At 59.3% G+C, this 16145-nt stretch overlaps 1 protein-coding gene across 1 annotated transcript in view; it reads right to left on the minus strand.

Moving 5' to 3' along the window:
• Nucleotides 1–13067: 13067 nt before the first annotated feature.
• Nucleotides 13068–16145, minus strand: part of ZNF423 (zinc finger protein 423) — a 94009-nt gene continuing 90931 nt past the window's right edge. Inside the window, exon 5 of the mRNA XM_081107021.1 lies at nt 13068–13791. Coding sequence (XP_080963147.1) covers nt 13762–13791 — 30 coding nt within the window. The 3' untranslated portion in view covers nt 13068–13761. The remainder of the gene's footprint in view (nt 13792–16145) is intronic.

Consider the following 16145-nt stretch of genomic DNA (forward strand, 5'->3'; position numbering starts at 1 on the left):
AAACCGTGAGCCTCATCAGCCAGGCCGTACCTGGTAACTCGCAATTGCATGGAGACTAGACAGGGGGTAACCGATGCACCTGAACCCACTTGCGGGGTGGATACCTGGCAGCCACGCGTCCCGCCCCCTGCAATTTTCCCAGCAACACCCCCTCCTGCCCCCCAGCCGCTCGGGGCCGGCCCACCCCCGCTGCCTGTGAGCTCAAGGATTACACACTAATCCTCCTGTGTTTGCCCGAGTGAAACCTAATTAGGAGGGTAAATCTGAAAAACAAAACAAAACAAAACAAAAAACAAACAAGAGACAAAACAACATAAAAACCCGAGGAGGGGGCCCATCCCCCCAGAGCAGAGGAGGGGGCGCTTCCCGCACGGAGGCCCCCTGTCAGCTCAGAGAGGACGGGCAGGTCCCGCTCGGCCAGGCCAGGCCCCTGGGACAGGAAGGGACACAGTGCTGACAGTAGATGGACCTGGGTCTGTGGAGGGGGTCCCTTCGGGGTCGTCGTCTCACTGTCCTCCTGCTTCGGGGGCCGGGAGTTCAAGTCCACCCAAAGCCCCAGCAACTAGCTGCTTCCGTTGCAAGGGATGAAAATCCGGTTCTCAGTGGCTTCAGGGAAAAGGTACCTATTAAGTCAATGGTTCTCAACCTTCCTGATGCCGCGACCCTTTAATACAGTTCCTCATGTTGTGGTGACCCCCAACCATAAAATTATTTTCGTTGCTGCTTCATAACTGTAATTCTGCTACTGTGATGAATCATCATGTAAATATCTGATAGGCCGGATGTATTTTCATTGTTACAAATGGAACATAATTAAAGCATAGTGATTCATCACAAAAACAGTATGTAATTATATATGTGTTTTCCGGTGGTCTCAGGCGACCCCTGTGAAAGGGTCGTTCGACCCCCAAAGGGGTCGCGACCCACAGGTTGAGAACTGCTGCTCTAAGGGTAAAGAGACCAGTGCCCCGGACTAAATAGTCAGGCGCGGCCGCGGCACACCTGTTGAAATCGCCGCCTTACACTCCTGTGACTCATGCGATGACCACGTCCTTATTACTACTATTTTAGATGGGGCACCGCGGCCCAGAGGGTGGAGGGCCCATCCGAGGCCGGACCTCTGGCCGCCTGCCTGCCACCACGAGGGTCCCGCTTCGTGGAGAGGGGGAGGAGTTCGGGGGAGGCGGGCAGCCTTGCCCTGCCCCTTCCTCCATCCGCTGCTCCGAGGCCCGGCCCCTCCCAGGCGGCGAGCAGAGCAAGGAGTATCTGGGAAGGCGCCCACCCAGGGCCCCGCTCCGAACCTTCCGGAAACCCGCAAACATGAAACAGCCCGAGATGAGAGGAGGCTTGAAAGCCGCCGTTTTAAAATAAAAGGCCACCTCATCGTCAAAGCCCTGGCAGCGAGGACACGGGCACAGAAAAGACAGAAAACTTGTTAAGATCAAAATGCGGCCAAACTTCAAAAAAGAGGCTTGGGATAAAGGCAGGGAGCGGGGTTTACCTGGGGGCCGCCCAGGGGCTTCTGAAGCAGGTGCGGGGGGCGGGGGGCACCCCGGCCTGAGGCCTCTGTTCTCCCCGCGGAAGGCCCCTTTCATGCGCCCCCGCCGGGCTGGAGGCCAGCCCGCCCGCCAGGGCACCGGACACCCACCCAGCTTCCCACCTGGAAACTCACTCCTGTCCCTTTAAACGGAGGAAACTCGGAGTCCTTTCAAGACAGGGAATGGGGGGACATCGGGGCTCCCGCTCCCAGCCTCAGCCCCCCTCCCCCTACCCCATGTAGATGGGAAAAAGCTACTGCAGCCCGGGTGCTAAGGGCTGGCCTGGTGACGCCTGTGACCGTCGCTGGTACACGCACGGGCCGGGCAATGCCTGCACCTCCTCGGCCAGCCGTGTGGTCACCGTGAGTGGCCGAGACCTCTCTGTCCCCTGCTCCCCGGGTGTGACACGGGGGTCCCAGCGCCCACTTCACCGGGAGGTGAGAACCGCCCGCAGGTGCGTGTGCAGTACGCGACGGGCTCCCTGAGCGAGCGGGTGCCCCCAGGGCTGCCGGGTCCCAGGGCGTGTGGGACCGAGCGAAGATGTGGACCCTCCGTGGCCTTTGGGAGACCCTCGGCGGGGAGGGGAGACAGCGGCTTCCTGAGGCTGGAGATCGCCCCCACCCCCCGCCCCCCCTGCCCTCAGCTGTCCTGGGGCCTCTTCCCTGCGCGGGCGGGTGGCGAGGATGGGCAGGCCCGCCGGCCGGATTGATTTTGAAATCTCGTCTCTTACAGCTAAAGGTCATGCTTGCGGGAGGGCGTCCGAGGCCTCTTTGCAGTGGGGCGCCCGGCTGAGCCGCGGGCCTTCCATTAGCTCGAATGGGGGCGGTGGGCGGTGGGCGGTGGGCGGTGGGCGAAGGGCGGGAGCCGGCAGTGCCGGCCCTGCCTGTCGATGCAGAAGTCATTCCCGATGAGGCTGCTGGGGGAGCCGGTCCCGGGCAGGCAGCCGGTGAGCCCAAGGCTGCTGAGAGCTAGAGGGGTGGGGGGGGGGCTGTGGGGGGGGGCTCAGGGGCTCTCGGGGTCACATTCAGCGGTGGGGTCCCCAGGAAAGCTGGAGCAGAAGGCTGCTGGACCTGCCAGGTGCAGAGAAAGGGGGTCTGGGCAGAGGCGGAGGCTCCCTGGGAGGTGCAGGCCTGCGGGGGAAGGGTCCCAGGAGACAGTCCTCCAGAGCATCGCTCCCCAACCTTTCGGGCCTCAGGGGCCACCAGTCCACGGGCCACGGCGGAGTCGAGGATGAGCTGCCCAGACCCTGGCCCTGGCCCCCTGAGGGCCGCCCACTGGGCTTGGGCTCCATGACTCAGGGTCATCCCCGTGGATCGCTGACTCCCACACTGCGAGGGGCTGCTCACCGCCTGGGACTGGCCGGGAGCTGAGCTGTGCTTGCTTCCAACACAGCAACGCTGGGAGATTGCACGCGTGTAAAGAGGAAGGTGTCGGCTTTGCCTGGAACATGAGGCGCTCCGGCCACTCCAAGCCTGCTTCCCCATGTGGCCAGGCCGCCACGTCTGCCGCAGTCCCCACCACCCCCTATCGGAACCCGCACAGAGCACAGAGCGAGTGTCGGCTGGGTGCCTTTTAAAAAATATATTTTATTGACTTTTTACAGAGAGGAAGGGAGAGGGATAGAGAGTTAGAAACATCGATGAGAGAGAAGCATCGATCAGCTGCCTCCTGCACGCCCCCTACCAAGGTACATGCCCTTGACCAGAATCGAACCCGGGACCCTTAAGTCCACAGGCCGACCCTCTATCCACTGAGCCAAACCGGCTAGGGCATCGGCTGTGTGCCTTTGTCCTCACCTGGCTCAGCGCTCTCGTGACCATGGCCTGGAGCCAGGGATGCTGGAAACCACGGCTTACGGGTGCAGTGGTTCCAGGATGACCCCCCAGCCACTCTCTCACCGCATTCAGCTCCCTGCTCCAGTGTCAGAGAAACCTCTGTTCCCCGCCCCGCCCAACCCCGGCTGCCCCTGCTTTGTCCTTCGCCGGAGCCCTCATGCCCCCACGCACATGCGTTACCCGTTTACCTGTCCCTCATCCCCACCCCACCCCACCCCACCCGAGGGTGTCAGCCCCAGGACAGTGGCTGCAGGCCACTCACTGTGTCCCCAGCCCCGGGAGAGCACTTGGCACGTGTAGGTGCCCAAAAACTATATCTGAGTGAATGAAAAGGAAAGCGGTAGGTGCCAGGCAAACCGCGAAGAGCCTTGAATGCCAGTGTGAGGAGTGGCATGGGGGCCTCCGGGGGCTGCAGACATCACGCCAGGCTCGGGTTGGCACTCTTGAAGCTCTTCTCCTGGAACTGCCCTGGCCAGAGACTCATTCCCATATTGGCCACACGATCCGCACAACAAGAGCCACAAGCTGGTTGGCATCTTGAGGAGGCAAAGGTCCCCGTTCCCCCCCCCCCCCCCCCGCCACACACACACCCCATGCCCAGGGGCTGCAGTGTAACTGGGACACAGAATGAGGGGAAGAAGGGGAGAAATTCCAGACGGACTGGAATCGCCATGTGGGCAGGGTCCCCTAAATCAGGCAACAAAGATTTTCCAGAGCCCCTATGTGCCAGGACCCTGCCCGCTGGGAGCTCAGTCTGGTGATGGAGACCGGAATTCACCCAGCAAATGTACATGCTGATGGGGCTTTCTGGGAAGGGAAGGGGGCTTTGAGGGGCTCTCTCTCGTTCCTCATGATTTGAGCACACAGTGGCCGCTCCTATCTGTTTTCTGAATGATTGCAGGACTCTCCTGTGCACCAGCTCCGGAACCTCAGGAAGAGTGCTTGAAGGAGGCAGAGGAGAGAGGTGGAGGGGGGGTGGGCAGGGAGGGAGGTACCCCAGTATCAAGGGTTTGCTGTTCCCTACATGGGACATGATTCTGGGTGCTGGGTGTTGGGCAGGGCTCCCCTTGGGGGGAGAAGGGGGCCCCTTCTCCTCTTTTAGGAATGTGCGCCGCCCCTCCCCCGCCCCGGGGGGTGGGGGTGGGGGCGGGCCAGGCGCCACTCGGTCTGCCATTCTGATGCTCTCGGCAGGACCAGGATGCTGTAAACACCCATACTCGACTCTCCTGCAGGGTCTCCGGGTTGCCAGCAATCAGGGCCATCTGCTCGCATGGCACCAGGCCGAGCCCAGAGCCCGGGGAACCGTGCCAGGCAGCGATTGGTTCTGAGGCGTGCCCCTTAAACCGGGCGGGGGGCCTCCTCTTCGGAGGGGCCCCTGGGGGGAGCAGGAGAACAAAAGACAGATTTCTCTTGCCTTAAAAAAAAAAAAGATCAATTTCACTTAAGACTCAGCACCAAACGAGGAGCAGGAGACAGGAGTGCGGTGGGTCCTGAATATTCACCAGTTGGCTGTGCGGGCCAGAGTCCTGGGGGGCCGGGGGGCGGGGGGAGGCGAGGAGGGTGCTCCATATTGGAAACATCCTTCGAACGGCACAGCTTTCTCTCGGACGCACCCCTTCTCCGGTGTCCCCTGTGGACCGGGAGCCAGGGCCTGACTGTCCACCCACTGAGCCGTTTTGAGACCACCCCCTTTTTTAAAATATATTTTTATTGACCTCAGAGAGGCAGGGCGAGAGAGAGAGAGATAGAAACATCTATCAATGATGAGAGAGTCACTGACTGGCTGCCTCCTGCACGCCCTCCACTGGGGATCGAGCCCACAACCCAGGCATGTGCCCTTGACTGGAATCCAACGCGGGACCCTTCAGTCAGCAGGCCGAGGCTCTATCCACTGAGCCAAACCCCTAGGGCACCGAGACCCTCTTAAAACAGGTGCAGGATGGCCCTGCCGATTAGAGAGGAGAGGAGACAGGGGAGCGAGGACCGGGCCCAGCAGGGGTGGCTGCTGGGTGCTCTCTGGTGAGCTTGGAGCTGTCTGTGGGCTCACATGACACTGCCTCCAGGTGGGCCACCTGGGTGTGCACATGAGACACTGGGCGTGACCTGGCTCCTGCCCACCTTTGTCCTGTGGGTACATGGACGGAGGTCCGAGGGTGCACAAGGGAGGCGGCCCCTCCTGGGCTCGCTAGCTCGGACCAGGCGACGATGACGGACATCCCAGTGAGACACCTCGTCTAGCCACCCTTGCTCCGGCAGGCCTGCTGGGGCTGGCGGAGGCCACCGCACCCCCTTGGGGGCTCAGCCTCAGCTCACCCACCCAGGGTCCAGCAGGCTCTGCCCGCGGCTGGTGCTTGTGGTGAAATCTCTCTGTACCTCCAACAGCCACCGGGCCTGGGTCGGGACTTGGTTCTCTGCTCCAGGCCCTCGCTAACGGGACAGGTGAGCTGGACAGGGGGCCTGGCTGGGCTCTGAGCGGAGGGGCCGCCCTGGCTCTGTGCCCGGGGAGCAGGCTGCGAGGGGAGGGGTTATGGGGCAGGAGCCCCCAGGGAGGTCTGGGAAGAGGGAAGGGGAGGCCAGCTGCCCTGTGCCCAGCCCACAGCTCCCCTTGCTCCCCAGTGCCATGGCCCGGCCCAGCCTGCCACCCTGCCCAGCCCGAGCGACTGTCAGCCCCTCCCACAGACGAGGGGGATGGAGGCTGCACTGGGGTGTCCTGGATGGACCCCCAGCCTCCCCTCAGCAGGCGGGCAGACCTGGCCCAGGTGGCTCCCTGGAAGAGCCGTCGGCAGGGGGGTCTCACTGCCCGGCCAGGTGACTGCTGTGTGACTCAGGCCCTGCTTTCAGGGCTGGTCCTGTCCCCCCAGCAGCCCCAGGAGGTGTGCCCCTGTGACCCCATCTTACCCACGAGGACACTGAGCACCCAGGCCTCGGGTCCTTTGCCCCAAGTCACACGGTTAGCGAGTGGCTTCGTGGGGGTGGCCTGTGACCGCCACTCCCGGCTGCCTCCCAGGGAGGCCAGAGAGCGTCCCAAAGCACAGAGGGGGAGGGGGAGCATCCACTCCACCCAGCAGAGGGGAGCGGGGGCCCTTCTGGACGTGGGGCGCCCCAGCACCCAGATGTCCCTCCTCTGCTCGGGAGGCCCCGGGGGAACTTTCTCCGCAGCAGGAACAGGAGACGGTACCCCCAAGCCACAGGACAGCCTGGGGTCTCCCAGACCACTGTCCACCCCATCCTGCCTCAAGGCCTGACCAGTGACCCCGTGGCCAAGGGTTCCTCCGCCCCAGAGTCCCGGGCAGGGTGGCGGCTGGAGCAGCCTGTGGGCAGGCAGGACGGGGGGCCCGAGACAGGCCTCCAGCCCCGCTAGCCCCGCCGCACAGCCGCCTCTGCCACCACGGAGCCCTCGCCGGATTATTCAATGTAACGTTTAATTACAGCCGGAGTCTGACGAACACAAGGAAAGTCAGATGTGGAGCTGGCACCCCCCGCGGAGCCTCCTGGAAACCTCGAGAAGGCGGGGCTGCTCCATATGCCGCTGCGTGGGGGTGTGGTGCGTGTGCATGTGTGCCCGTGTGTCTGGGGGCCTGTCTCCGTGTGTGCGTGTGTGTCTGAGTGGGCCATCTGTGTACAGCAGCCTGGTCCATGCTGTGTGTGTGTCTGTGTGTGTATACATGCATAGCTCTGTTGTCTGTGTGTGTGTACATGTGTAGCTCTGTTGTCTCTGTGTGTGTACATGTGTAGCTCTGTTGTCTGTGTGTGTACATGTATAGCTCTGTTGTCTGTGTGTGTACATGTAGAGCTCTGTTGTCTGTGTGTGTATACATGTAGAGCTCTGTTGTCTGTGTGTGTGCATGTATAGCTCTGTTTTCTCTGTGTGTATACATGTATAGCTCTGTTTTCTGTGTGTGTGTACATGTAGAGCTCTGTTGTCTGTGTGTGTGTATATGTATAGCTCTGTTGTCTGTGTGTGTACATGTAGAGCTCTGTTGTGTGTGTGTGTACATGTATAGCTCTGTTGCCTGTGTGTACATGTATAGTTCTGTTTTCTGTGTGTGTGTACATGTAGAGCTCTGTTGCCTGTGTGTGTGTACATGTATAGCTCTGTTGCCTGTGTGTACATGTATAGTTCTGTTTTCTGTGTGTGTGTACATGTAGAGCTCTGTTGTCTGTGTGTGTGTACATGTAGAGCTGTTGTCTGTGTGTGTACATATATAGCTCTGTTGTCTGTGTGTGTGTACATGTAGAGCTCTGTTGCCTGTGTGTACATGCATAGCTCTGTTGTCTGTGTGTGTGTACATGTGTAGCTCTGTTGTCTCTGTGTGTGTACATGTGTAGCTCTGTTGTCTGTGTGTGTACATGTATAGCTCTGTTGTCTGTGTGTACATGTAGAGCTCTGTTGTCTGTGTGTGTATACATGTAGAGCTCTGTTGTCTGTGTGTATACATGTATAGCTCTGTTGCCTGTGTGTACATGTATAGCTCTGTTTTCTGTGTGTGTGTACATGTAGAGCTCTGTTGTCTGTGTGTGTGTACATGTATAGCTCTGTTGTCTGTGTGTGTACATGTATAGCTCTGTTGTGTATGTGTGTACATGTATAGCTCTGTTGCCTGTGTGTACATGTATAGTTCTGTTTTCTGTGTGTGTGTACATGTAGAGCTCTGTTGTCTGTGTGTGTGTACATGTAGAGCTGTTGTCTGTGTGTGTACATATATAGCTCTGTTGTGTGTGTGTGTACATGTAGAGCTCTGTTGCCTGTGTGTACATGTATAGCTCTGTTGTCTGTGTGTGTACATGTATAGCTCTGTTGTGTATGTGTGTACATGTATAGCTCTGTTGCCTGTGTGTACATGTATAGTTCTGTTTTCTGTGTGTCTGTACATGTAGAGCTCTGTTGTCTGTGTGTGTGTACATGTAGAGCTGTTGTCTGTGTGTGTACATATATAGCTCTGTTGTGTGTGTGTGTACATGTAGAGCTCTGTTGCCTGTGTGTACATGTATAGCTCTGTTGTCTGTGTGTGTGTACATGTGTAGCTCTGTTGTCTCTGTGTGTGTACATGTAGAGCTCTGTTGTCTGTGTGTGTGTACATGTATAGCTATGTTGTCTGTATGTGTACATGTAGAGCTCTGTTGTCTGTGTGTGTATACATATATAGCTCTGTTGTCTGTGTGTGTGCATGTATAGCTCTGTTTTCTGTGTGTGTGTACATATATAGCTCTGTTTTCTGTGTGTGTGTAAATGTAGAGCTCTGTTGTTTGTGTGTGTACATGTAGAGCTCTGTTGTGTGTGTGTACATGTATAGCTCTGTTGTCTGTGTGTATACATGTATAGCTATGTTGTTTGTGTGTATGTACATGTAGAGCGCTGTTGTCTGTGTGTGTGTGTACAAGTGTAGCTCTGTTGTCTGTGTGTGTACATGTAGAGCTCTGTTGTGTGTGTGTGTACATGTATAGCTCTGTTGTCTGTATGTGTGTACATGTGTAGCTCTGTTGTCTGTGTGTGTGCATGTATAGCTCTGTTTTCTCTGTGTGTATACATATATAGCTCTGTTTTCTGTGTGTGTGTACATGTAGAGCTCTGTTGTGTGTGTGTGTACGTGTAGCTCTGTTGTCTGTGTGTGTACATGTAGAGCTCTGTTGTGTGTGTGTGTACATGTAGAGCTCTGTTGTGTGTGTGTGTGTACATGTGTAGCTCTGTTGTCTGTGTGTGTGTACATGTAGAGCTCTGTTGTCTGTGTGTGTGTACATGTGTAGCTCTGTTGTCTCTGTGTGTGTGTACATGTAGAGCTCTGTTGTGTGTGTGTGTGTACATGTATAGCTCTGTTGCCTGTGTGTACATGTAGAGCTCTGTTGTGTGTGTGTGTACATGTAGAGCTCTGTTGTGTATGTGTGTACATGTAGATCTCTGTTGTCTGTGTGTGTACATGTAGAGCTCTGTTGTGCGTGTGTGTGTACATGTAGAGCTCTGTTGTCTGCGTGTGTACATGTAGAGCTCTGTTGTGCGTGTGTGTGTGTCACTGGCTGTGCTCAGGCTGTGTGTGCCTTGGGTGCCTGCCTGTCCCTGTCATGGCTGCTCGGAGCCGTTTTGCCTCTGGTGATCCATACTGTTTCCCAGGCCCTCAGTGAGCGTGACTGCTTACACCGCTCCTGTGACGTCGCATTGCTGTGCCACAGCTCCAGCCACAGCCCTCGGCCCCAGCGCCCGCTCCCAGCCTCTCTGAAGGGCGCCCGGCGCTGGGGATGGTTACCTGCCGGAGCCCCTCTCTGGGCCTCCCCAGAATTCCCAGGCCTGGTCCCGGGGAGCCAGGCCTCTCCTCCCAGTGACCTTGACCCAGGCGGGGCGGCCTCTGGGACTCCATGGCGCCTCCCCCAGCATACCCTTCCCAAGGTCGCAGGGAGGGAGGGAGGGCGCGATGCCAGGGCCTTTGCAAGGACCTGCTTCCAGTTCTTTCTGGGTTTGGGGCGGGCAGGGCCGGTGACGGGGCTTGGCGCTAAGCTAAGCTCCGAGCGGCCAGGGCAGGTGTAAATTATGCATAGCTATTTCTGGAAACTTCTCAGATTTCTCCAGAGAGAGAAATTAATTTGCCTGTTTGGGCAAATAACACCCATTTTTTTTTTTCCTGCTTAAGGTCATTTTGTTAAAATAAAATTGATTAACGTTCTCCTTAAAGTTTAAGTAGAAACTGCTCAAACATATTTTTATGCACAGAAGCTCGGTTTGCGCGCGCCCTTCAGTAATTAATAACCGCAAATACGTTAGCACCGCGAGCTCCTTGCACAGCGGGCGCCGGTGGGCGGGGCGGGGCGCGGGGTGGGCGGTGCCTCCGCAACGTCAGGCCAATCAGAGCTCAGGGGCGGGAGGGGCGGGCTCAATCGCGGCCTCGGCGACCCGGGTCTCAGGTTGACCTGCTCCTCCCAGGTCCGCCTGGCCGGGTCTCCCCAGGCAAAGGCGCACCCCCAGAGGACCAACACCTCGAATCAACCCCGGTGACGCGGGTGCCGCTCGCCATTGAGACCAAAACCCTCATCCGGCCCGGCTGGCGTGGCTCGGGGCTGGAGCTTTGGCCTATGGACCAGGAGGTCACGGTCCATTCCTGGTCAAGGCACGTGCCCGGGTTGCAATAGGGGTTCAATCCGCAATGGGGGAGGCATGCAAGAGGCAGCGATCCATGATTCCCTCTCATCATTGATGTTTCTATCTCTCTCCCTTTCCCTGCCTCTCTGAAATCAATTATTTTTTTAAAAAAGCCCCTTAGCCACCTGCGTCCAGAAGCCCGAGGCAGGTACCCAGTGACAGGGGTCTGAGGCCCCAGGGTCAGCCTGGGCAGCCATTCCACCCACAGAGCCACTAGAGCAGGGGTGGGCAAACTTTTTGACTCGAGGGCCACAATGGGTTCTTAAACTGGACCGGAGGGCCGGAACAAAAGCATGGATGGAGTGTTTGTGTGAACTAATATAAATTCAAAGTAAACATCATTACATAAAAGGGTACGGTCTTTATTTTTTTTTTTTTAGTTTTATTCATTTCAAACGGGCCGGATCTGGCCCGCGGGCCGTAGTTTGCCCACGGCTGCACTAAATACTGACAATTTACACAGGCAAAACCCAGTGACCTTGAACCCTCGGCTCCCAGTCCCCTAGCCCACCCACCTCAGCCGCATCCTGGTCCTGCATCCAGACACTAGGGCCTGGCTCCAACACCCCTCCGGGCTGGCAGGAGGGTGGGGCCCGGGTGCGCTGTCCCTTCATCAATGACCAAGCCACTACCGGGTCCTCAGACCGTCACGTGAGCCTCTGAGTGACTGTCCCAGGCCCCTGGGGCCTGAGCGGGAAGCTGCCTGGTCCCAGCTCCAAACCCTTTGACTGGAAGGAGGTGGGCTGTCCCCAAAGCACAGGTTCACAGCCCTGCACCTCCCAGCCTGACGGTGACAGATCCAGTCCCAGGAAGGGCCTCAGGGTCCCCCTCCCGGCCCCCTCCCTGCCAGAAGCCAGAGGGGCTCTCAGCGGAAGGGGGGAAGGGGCGGGGGCAGAGCCAGCCGGAGAACAATGGGGCCAGGCGAGGGGGGGTCGGTGGGGTTCCCTGGCTGCCTTGCCATCGCCATAAACCTCATTACCTCGTGGTCCCCTAGGCCGCCTCTCGCCTTACCCAAGGCATCCGCCGCTCCGCTGCTGCCTCCCACATGGCGAGAAAAGCTCTTAAGCCCCCCGCTGTATTTTTAATGGGGGCAGTGACTAATTTAGCCCTCCGCCGCCAACCGGCAAATCAGATCTTCCCCGTCGGTACTTACTGAGGACTCACCTGGGCTCCGTGGGGTTGGGGATGAGATCCGGGCCGGAGGGGGGCCAGAGACAGTGATGGGGGGCCCGGGGCACGCAGGTCCTGCCCACAGTCTCGGCTCCGTGGGCACCGTGGCACGACAGGCCTGGCTGTGGATGCAGGGCAGCCTGGCCCAGCCCCGGCCACACTTGGGGGAACACCGATGCCTCCCTCGAGGTCTTCCCCTAAAACGACCGCGTCTCCAGGGGCTAAACATGGGGGTTCACTGCCTTTAGCTTCCAGGAGGCAAGAGCCCTGAATTGTAAGGGCAACCGCTCCTTTGCGCCCAGCACCGTGGAGTCTGCTCTGTGATTGGCAGGTGTCAATGCCTTTAGAAAAGCCAAGCGCCCCACCCACGGGAGAGCGTGACACCAGGTGGCAGAGAGGGGGTCTCTTCCCGGTCACTGGTCACCGGAAGCCCTGGATTCGGGAGTCAGACGACGCTGGGGTAATGGCTCCACATTCTACGCCCGTGACTTCGTATTACATTATCATCAGGCGCAATCTGTCTGCCTGCTTCGCTTCTGCTCTGCGGAGGGGAAGAAGCAATTTCCTTGCCTCCTGTGAAAAGTTAGCAGGAAAGGGCTTCCCCGGGCAGGTGCCGAAACCATGGCCTCTGATTGGTGGATCGGCCGAGCACCAGCATGATGGACAGAGGTGTGGGAGGAGGTCCAGGTGGGAGGCCCAGGTGCTGGGTGGGCCCTGGGGCGCCAGCAGGGCCCGGGGAAGCTGAAGCAGGCGAGGCGGGGAAGGTGCAAAGTATTGGGAATGGTGAATGCAGGTGGCCCCTGAGAGCGGGGGGGGGGGGGGGGGGGCCCTGAGCCTTTTACCCTCAGCACCCCCTTTGCCCCACTGGCGTCCTGGACCCACCACGGGTCTCTGCACCAGCACACCCCACCGGCCTCTGTGAGGGAGGGAACCTGCTGCCCCTACCTGGCTCCCATCTGGAACCCCCAGCCCCTGCCATCACCCCATGCCTGGCCAGGTATAACCACGTGACTGCCTACATCAGCCCTGGGGGCGGAGGGGAGGGGGCAGGGACACAGGGCACAAAGCAGATGCACCTGTGAGCCATCCACCTGCTACGCTGCTGTGGGGGAGCCGCCCACTTCCCCTGGGGCATCAGTTTCCCCCGCCCTCAAAGGCAGGAGCAGAGCATCTCATCTTTAGGGGGCTTCCCACTCCGCGGCCCCCACAGCTCCCCTGGGCTGTGAGCGGGCACCAGGCGGCTTCCCTTCTTTTCTGAGGGAAGCTGGGTGTATTGTGTGCGGGTCCCCGGCATGTGCGATCCCACAGGAACTCGAGGACACACCCCACGGGGGACCCCCCCCCCTCCGTCCCCCCAGCAAGGGCCCCGGGCTGGGAGGAGAGAAGCAGGCAGCCGAGCCGAGAGCGTGTTTCCCTTTTATTAAACTGCACCAGCGCCGCGGCCGCAGCCGCGTTTCCAAGCAGGCCTTCCGGTGGCTCTGAAACCGGTGCTCCTCATTACACAGCTGTAATCACTGTCCGGCGAACTGGCAAATCCAATCAAAGCATTCGTCTTTAATTAAAAAAGGGAAAGGAGATATTCCGACAATCGCCAAGCAATCACGTCACAATGCACAATTATCTAGAACTGCAATTAAAAAGTAGTTAACCGAAGGGGGTTGGGGGGGGGCGGGGGGCGGTGGGGAGAGAAGGGAGAAAAACAAGAAAGAAAAAGAAGCCAAGGAGAGGAAAAAAAAAAACAAACACTAATTCTTTCTCTTTAAAAACTATCAATATAATACATGAAGGAACAAAGGACAATAGGCTCAAAAAAGCGGGCTCCTCTAACTCTAGAAACGCAGTCTGCGGCAGAAAGTCTAAAAGCGCGCTAGCTGGAGCAGGGCAATAAAAAATACTGAGCATGGAATACTTTTAATCTCTGCCATTAATATTCATTTCCAGCTGCTTATAATAGCAGCGCCTCATGGCCAAATCATTAGAGTTTTACATCTGGGTTGCAAATGACACTTTGATTGGATGTAATGTTCAAATGGCCCTCCGCACGGCGTCTCCGGCAGGCCTTCCGCCGAGAGGTGTCCTGTCGCGCGGTCCCTCACTGTGCGTGCTGGCTCATCGTGTGATTCTGCGAAGGCGAAGAAAGGAGACACGCATGAGGGCAGAAGAATGGAGAGCCTGCCGCCCCCCCCCCCCGCCCCCCGACTCCGCGCATGTATGCCCCGAGCCACAGAAAAGCTCCACGATTATTCCAAAACAGAATGCAGCCGGGAGAAAGTGCACCGGGGACGCAGCTGCCAAGACGCCATGTCGATGTGGGGCTTGGGGACCGGTTCCCGTTGCCGCCAACCTGGGCTCCCTATAAATTGACTGTTTTTTTTTTTTACATTCGGGTCTCACCGTGGGGACTGGCTACACGGAGGGAACCGGGAAATGCTGGGGAGGGAGCAGGAATGAAAGGCATCCCTTTGGCTCTAATGAGGAGGAGGAAGTTGTATCTGATCCCCTGCAAGCTGCCCCGATCCTCTCTCGGTCCATCCCAGGAGCGGCTCTGAGCCCAGGGCAGGGAGAGGGCACGTGTGCCAAGCAGCTCTCCAGCCAAGAAGCGCCCAGTGGCACAGACTGCTCCTGGTGGTGGTGCCTGCAGCCCAGGCGGTGAGAGTCACCAGCAGAGAGGGCGCGGAAGAAGGGTGCCTGCCCGCTCGGTCACATGACAGCTCCCCGGCCAGAAGGACATTGTATGGTTTGGCCAAATCCGCCTGGGAACCCTGGGCCCAGGTGACCCTCTGGCCGGGCGCTGCCCTCTCGCCACAGCCGGAGCCCAGCCCAGCCAGCTAGCAGTGCGGTCTGTCTTCACAGGAGCCATGGCCCGGGGCAGGCGGTGGGGTTTGGCCTCTGCGAGCCTGCAGATTTTTTGTTTCTTTCCAGTGGTCCATCTTCCAAATCTAGACCCATCGCATCAAAGCCTCATGACACCCAGAGAAAGAAAGCAAAATCTACCCGCGGCAGAGGAGCCTGCGTGGGGGGCAGCACAGAAACCCCCATCCCTGCCGCGTCCCAGGGATGCTCCTGCCTCCCCAGACCCAGGAGCTCCAGGCCTGCAGTTCTGCCGACGACCACCAGGGGGCACTCTGCGTCCCTCCTGGGCTCCAGGTCTGGGCAGGGAGGGCCACAGGACAATGCCCAATGCCCGAGGCTTTGCTAGGCGGCCTGAGGACACCCCCACCCCGGGCCCTGGAGCAGCTGCCTCCCCCTGCAGGCACTGCTGCCCCTCCCCTCCGCCTCGTGGTGATGTCGCTACCCCCTCCGGCGAGCCCCCAGCCAGGGAGGGGCAGCGCCAGGCACTCAGACAGGAGATGCCGCTGGCTTGGCAGCACAGGTGCCAGCCACGGCTGGCCTCCCTCCTTGGGCTCCTGGGCGCAGGCCACATGGCTGGCGGTTGGCACGCGTACGTGCCGTGTGCGGTCGCAGGTACGTTTCCTCCCACCCTCGCCACAGCCTCACCAGGTAGGACGAGTAAGATGAGGACAAAGAGGCTCGGGGTGCCGGTCGCTGGCTCCAAGGTCACCCAGGCGACGGGAATCCCAGAGAGCGAGGGGCTGGGGCTAGAAGGCGGACGTCACGGGGCCCCACACCCCATGGCACCCCAACCCATGGATCGTCCGCACTCCACCCCAGACACGAGCACACGCTCTGCCAGCGTGCCTGGCACCTCCGTGGCAGGGGTGGCAGGAACCCGGGGGCTCCAGCGGGTTGTCTGAGACCACAGATGGGTTGCAGCGGTTTCCATGGGAACGCCCCCTCCCCCACCGCCCCCCTTCATGCCCCCTCCCCTCCTCCCACTTGTGCAGGGACAACCAGCCAGTCCCTCCGAAGCCAACCCACCCTCTACCCAACCACCCTCCTAGCTTCAAGTCTTCGCCGAGTCTGTTCCCACCTCCTCTCTCCGCCCTCCCAGATCAAGCAGCTCTTGAGGCCGCCTTGTCACAAGGTCAGGCCCCATCCTGGCAGCCCCTGGAGGTCGGGGCACTGCGGACCCACCTCCCACACATCCACGGAACCTTCACTGCAAGACGAAGGCCTCGGCCCAGCAGCGGGCAGGGGCCTCGCTTCCTGTCTCGGCCCCACCACACGCGGCCCGGTGCTGGGCACGCTCTGCCCAGGGCAGCCGCCCAGAAAGGACTTGCCAACGGCCGTCCACTCACTGTGCCCTGTGGCCCGGGCTCTCGCAGGGGCCAGGCCCTTCTTTATTTGTGGGGGGCTGGGGAGGAGGGGGAGGAGACATGCTAGGCAGATAAAAACGGACAACTCTTCCTGTTCCCACCGTCCGGCCCCTGGGGCCCCGCACCACGCAGACACGGAGTGAAAATTTCCGAACGCACAGAGGGAAGGCACGCACATGGGCGCGCGAGGGAAGGCACAGAGAGACAACGGTATGGGCTGGAATGAGGTGGCACATGCAGGCAGGGAGGGTCACCCCAG

This window comes from Myotis nattereri, assembly GCF_964212035.1.
Source record: "Myotis nattereri genome assembly, chromosome: 15".
Classification (NCBI taxonomy): Eukaryota; Metazoa; Chordata; class Mammalia; order Chiroptera; family Vespertilionidae; genus Myotis; species Myotis nattereri.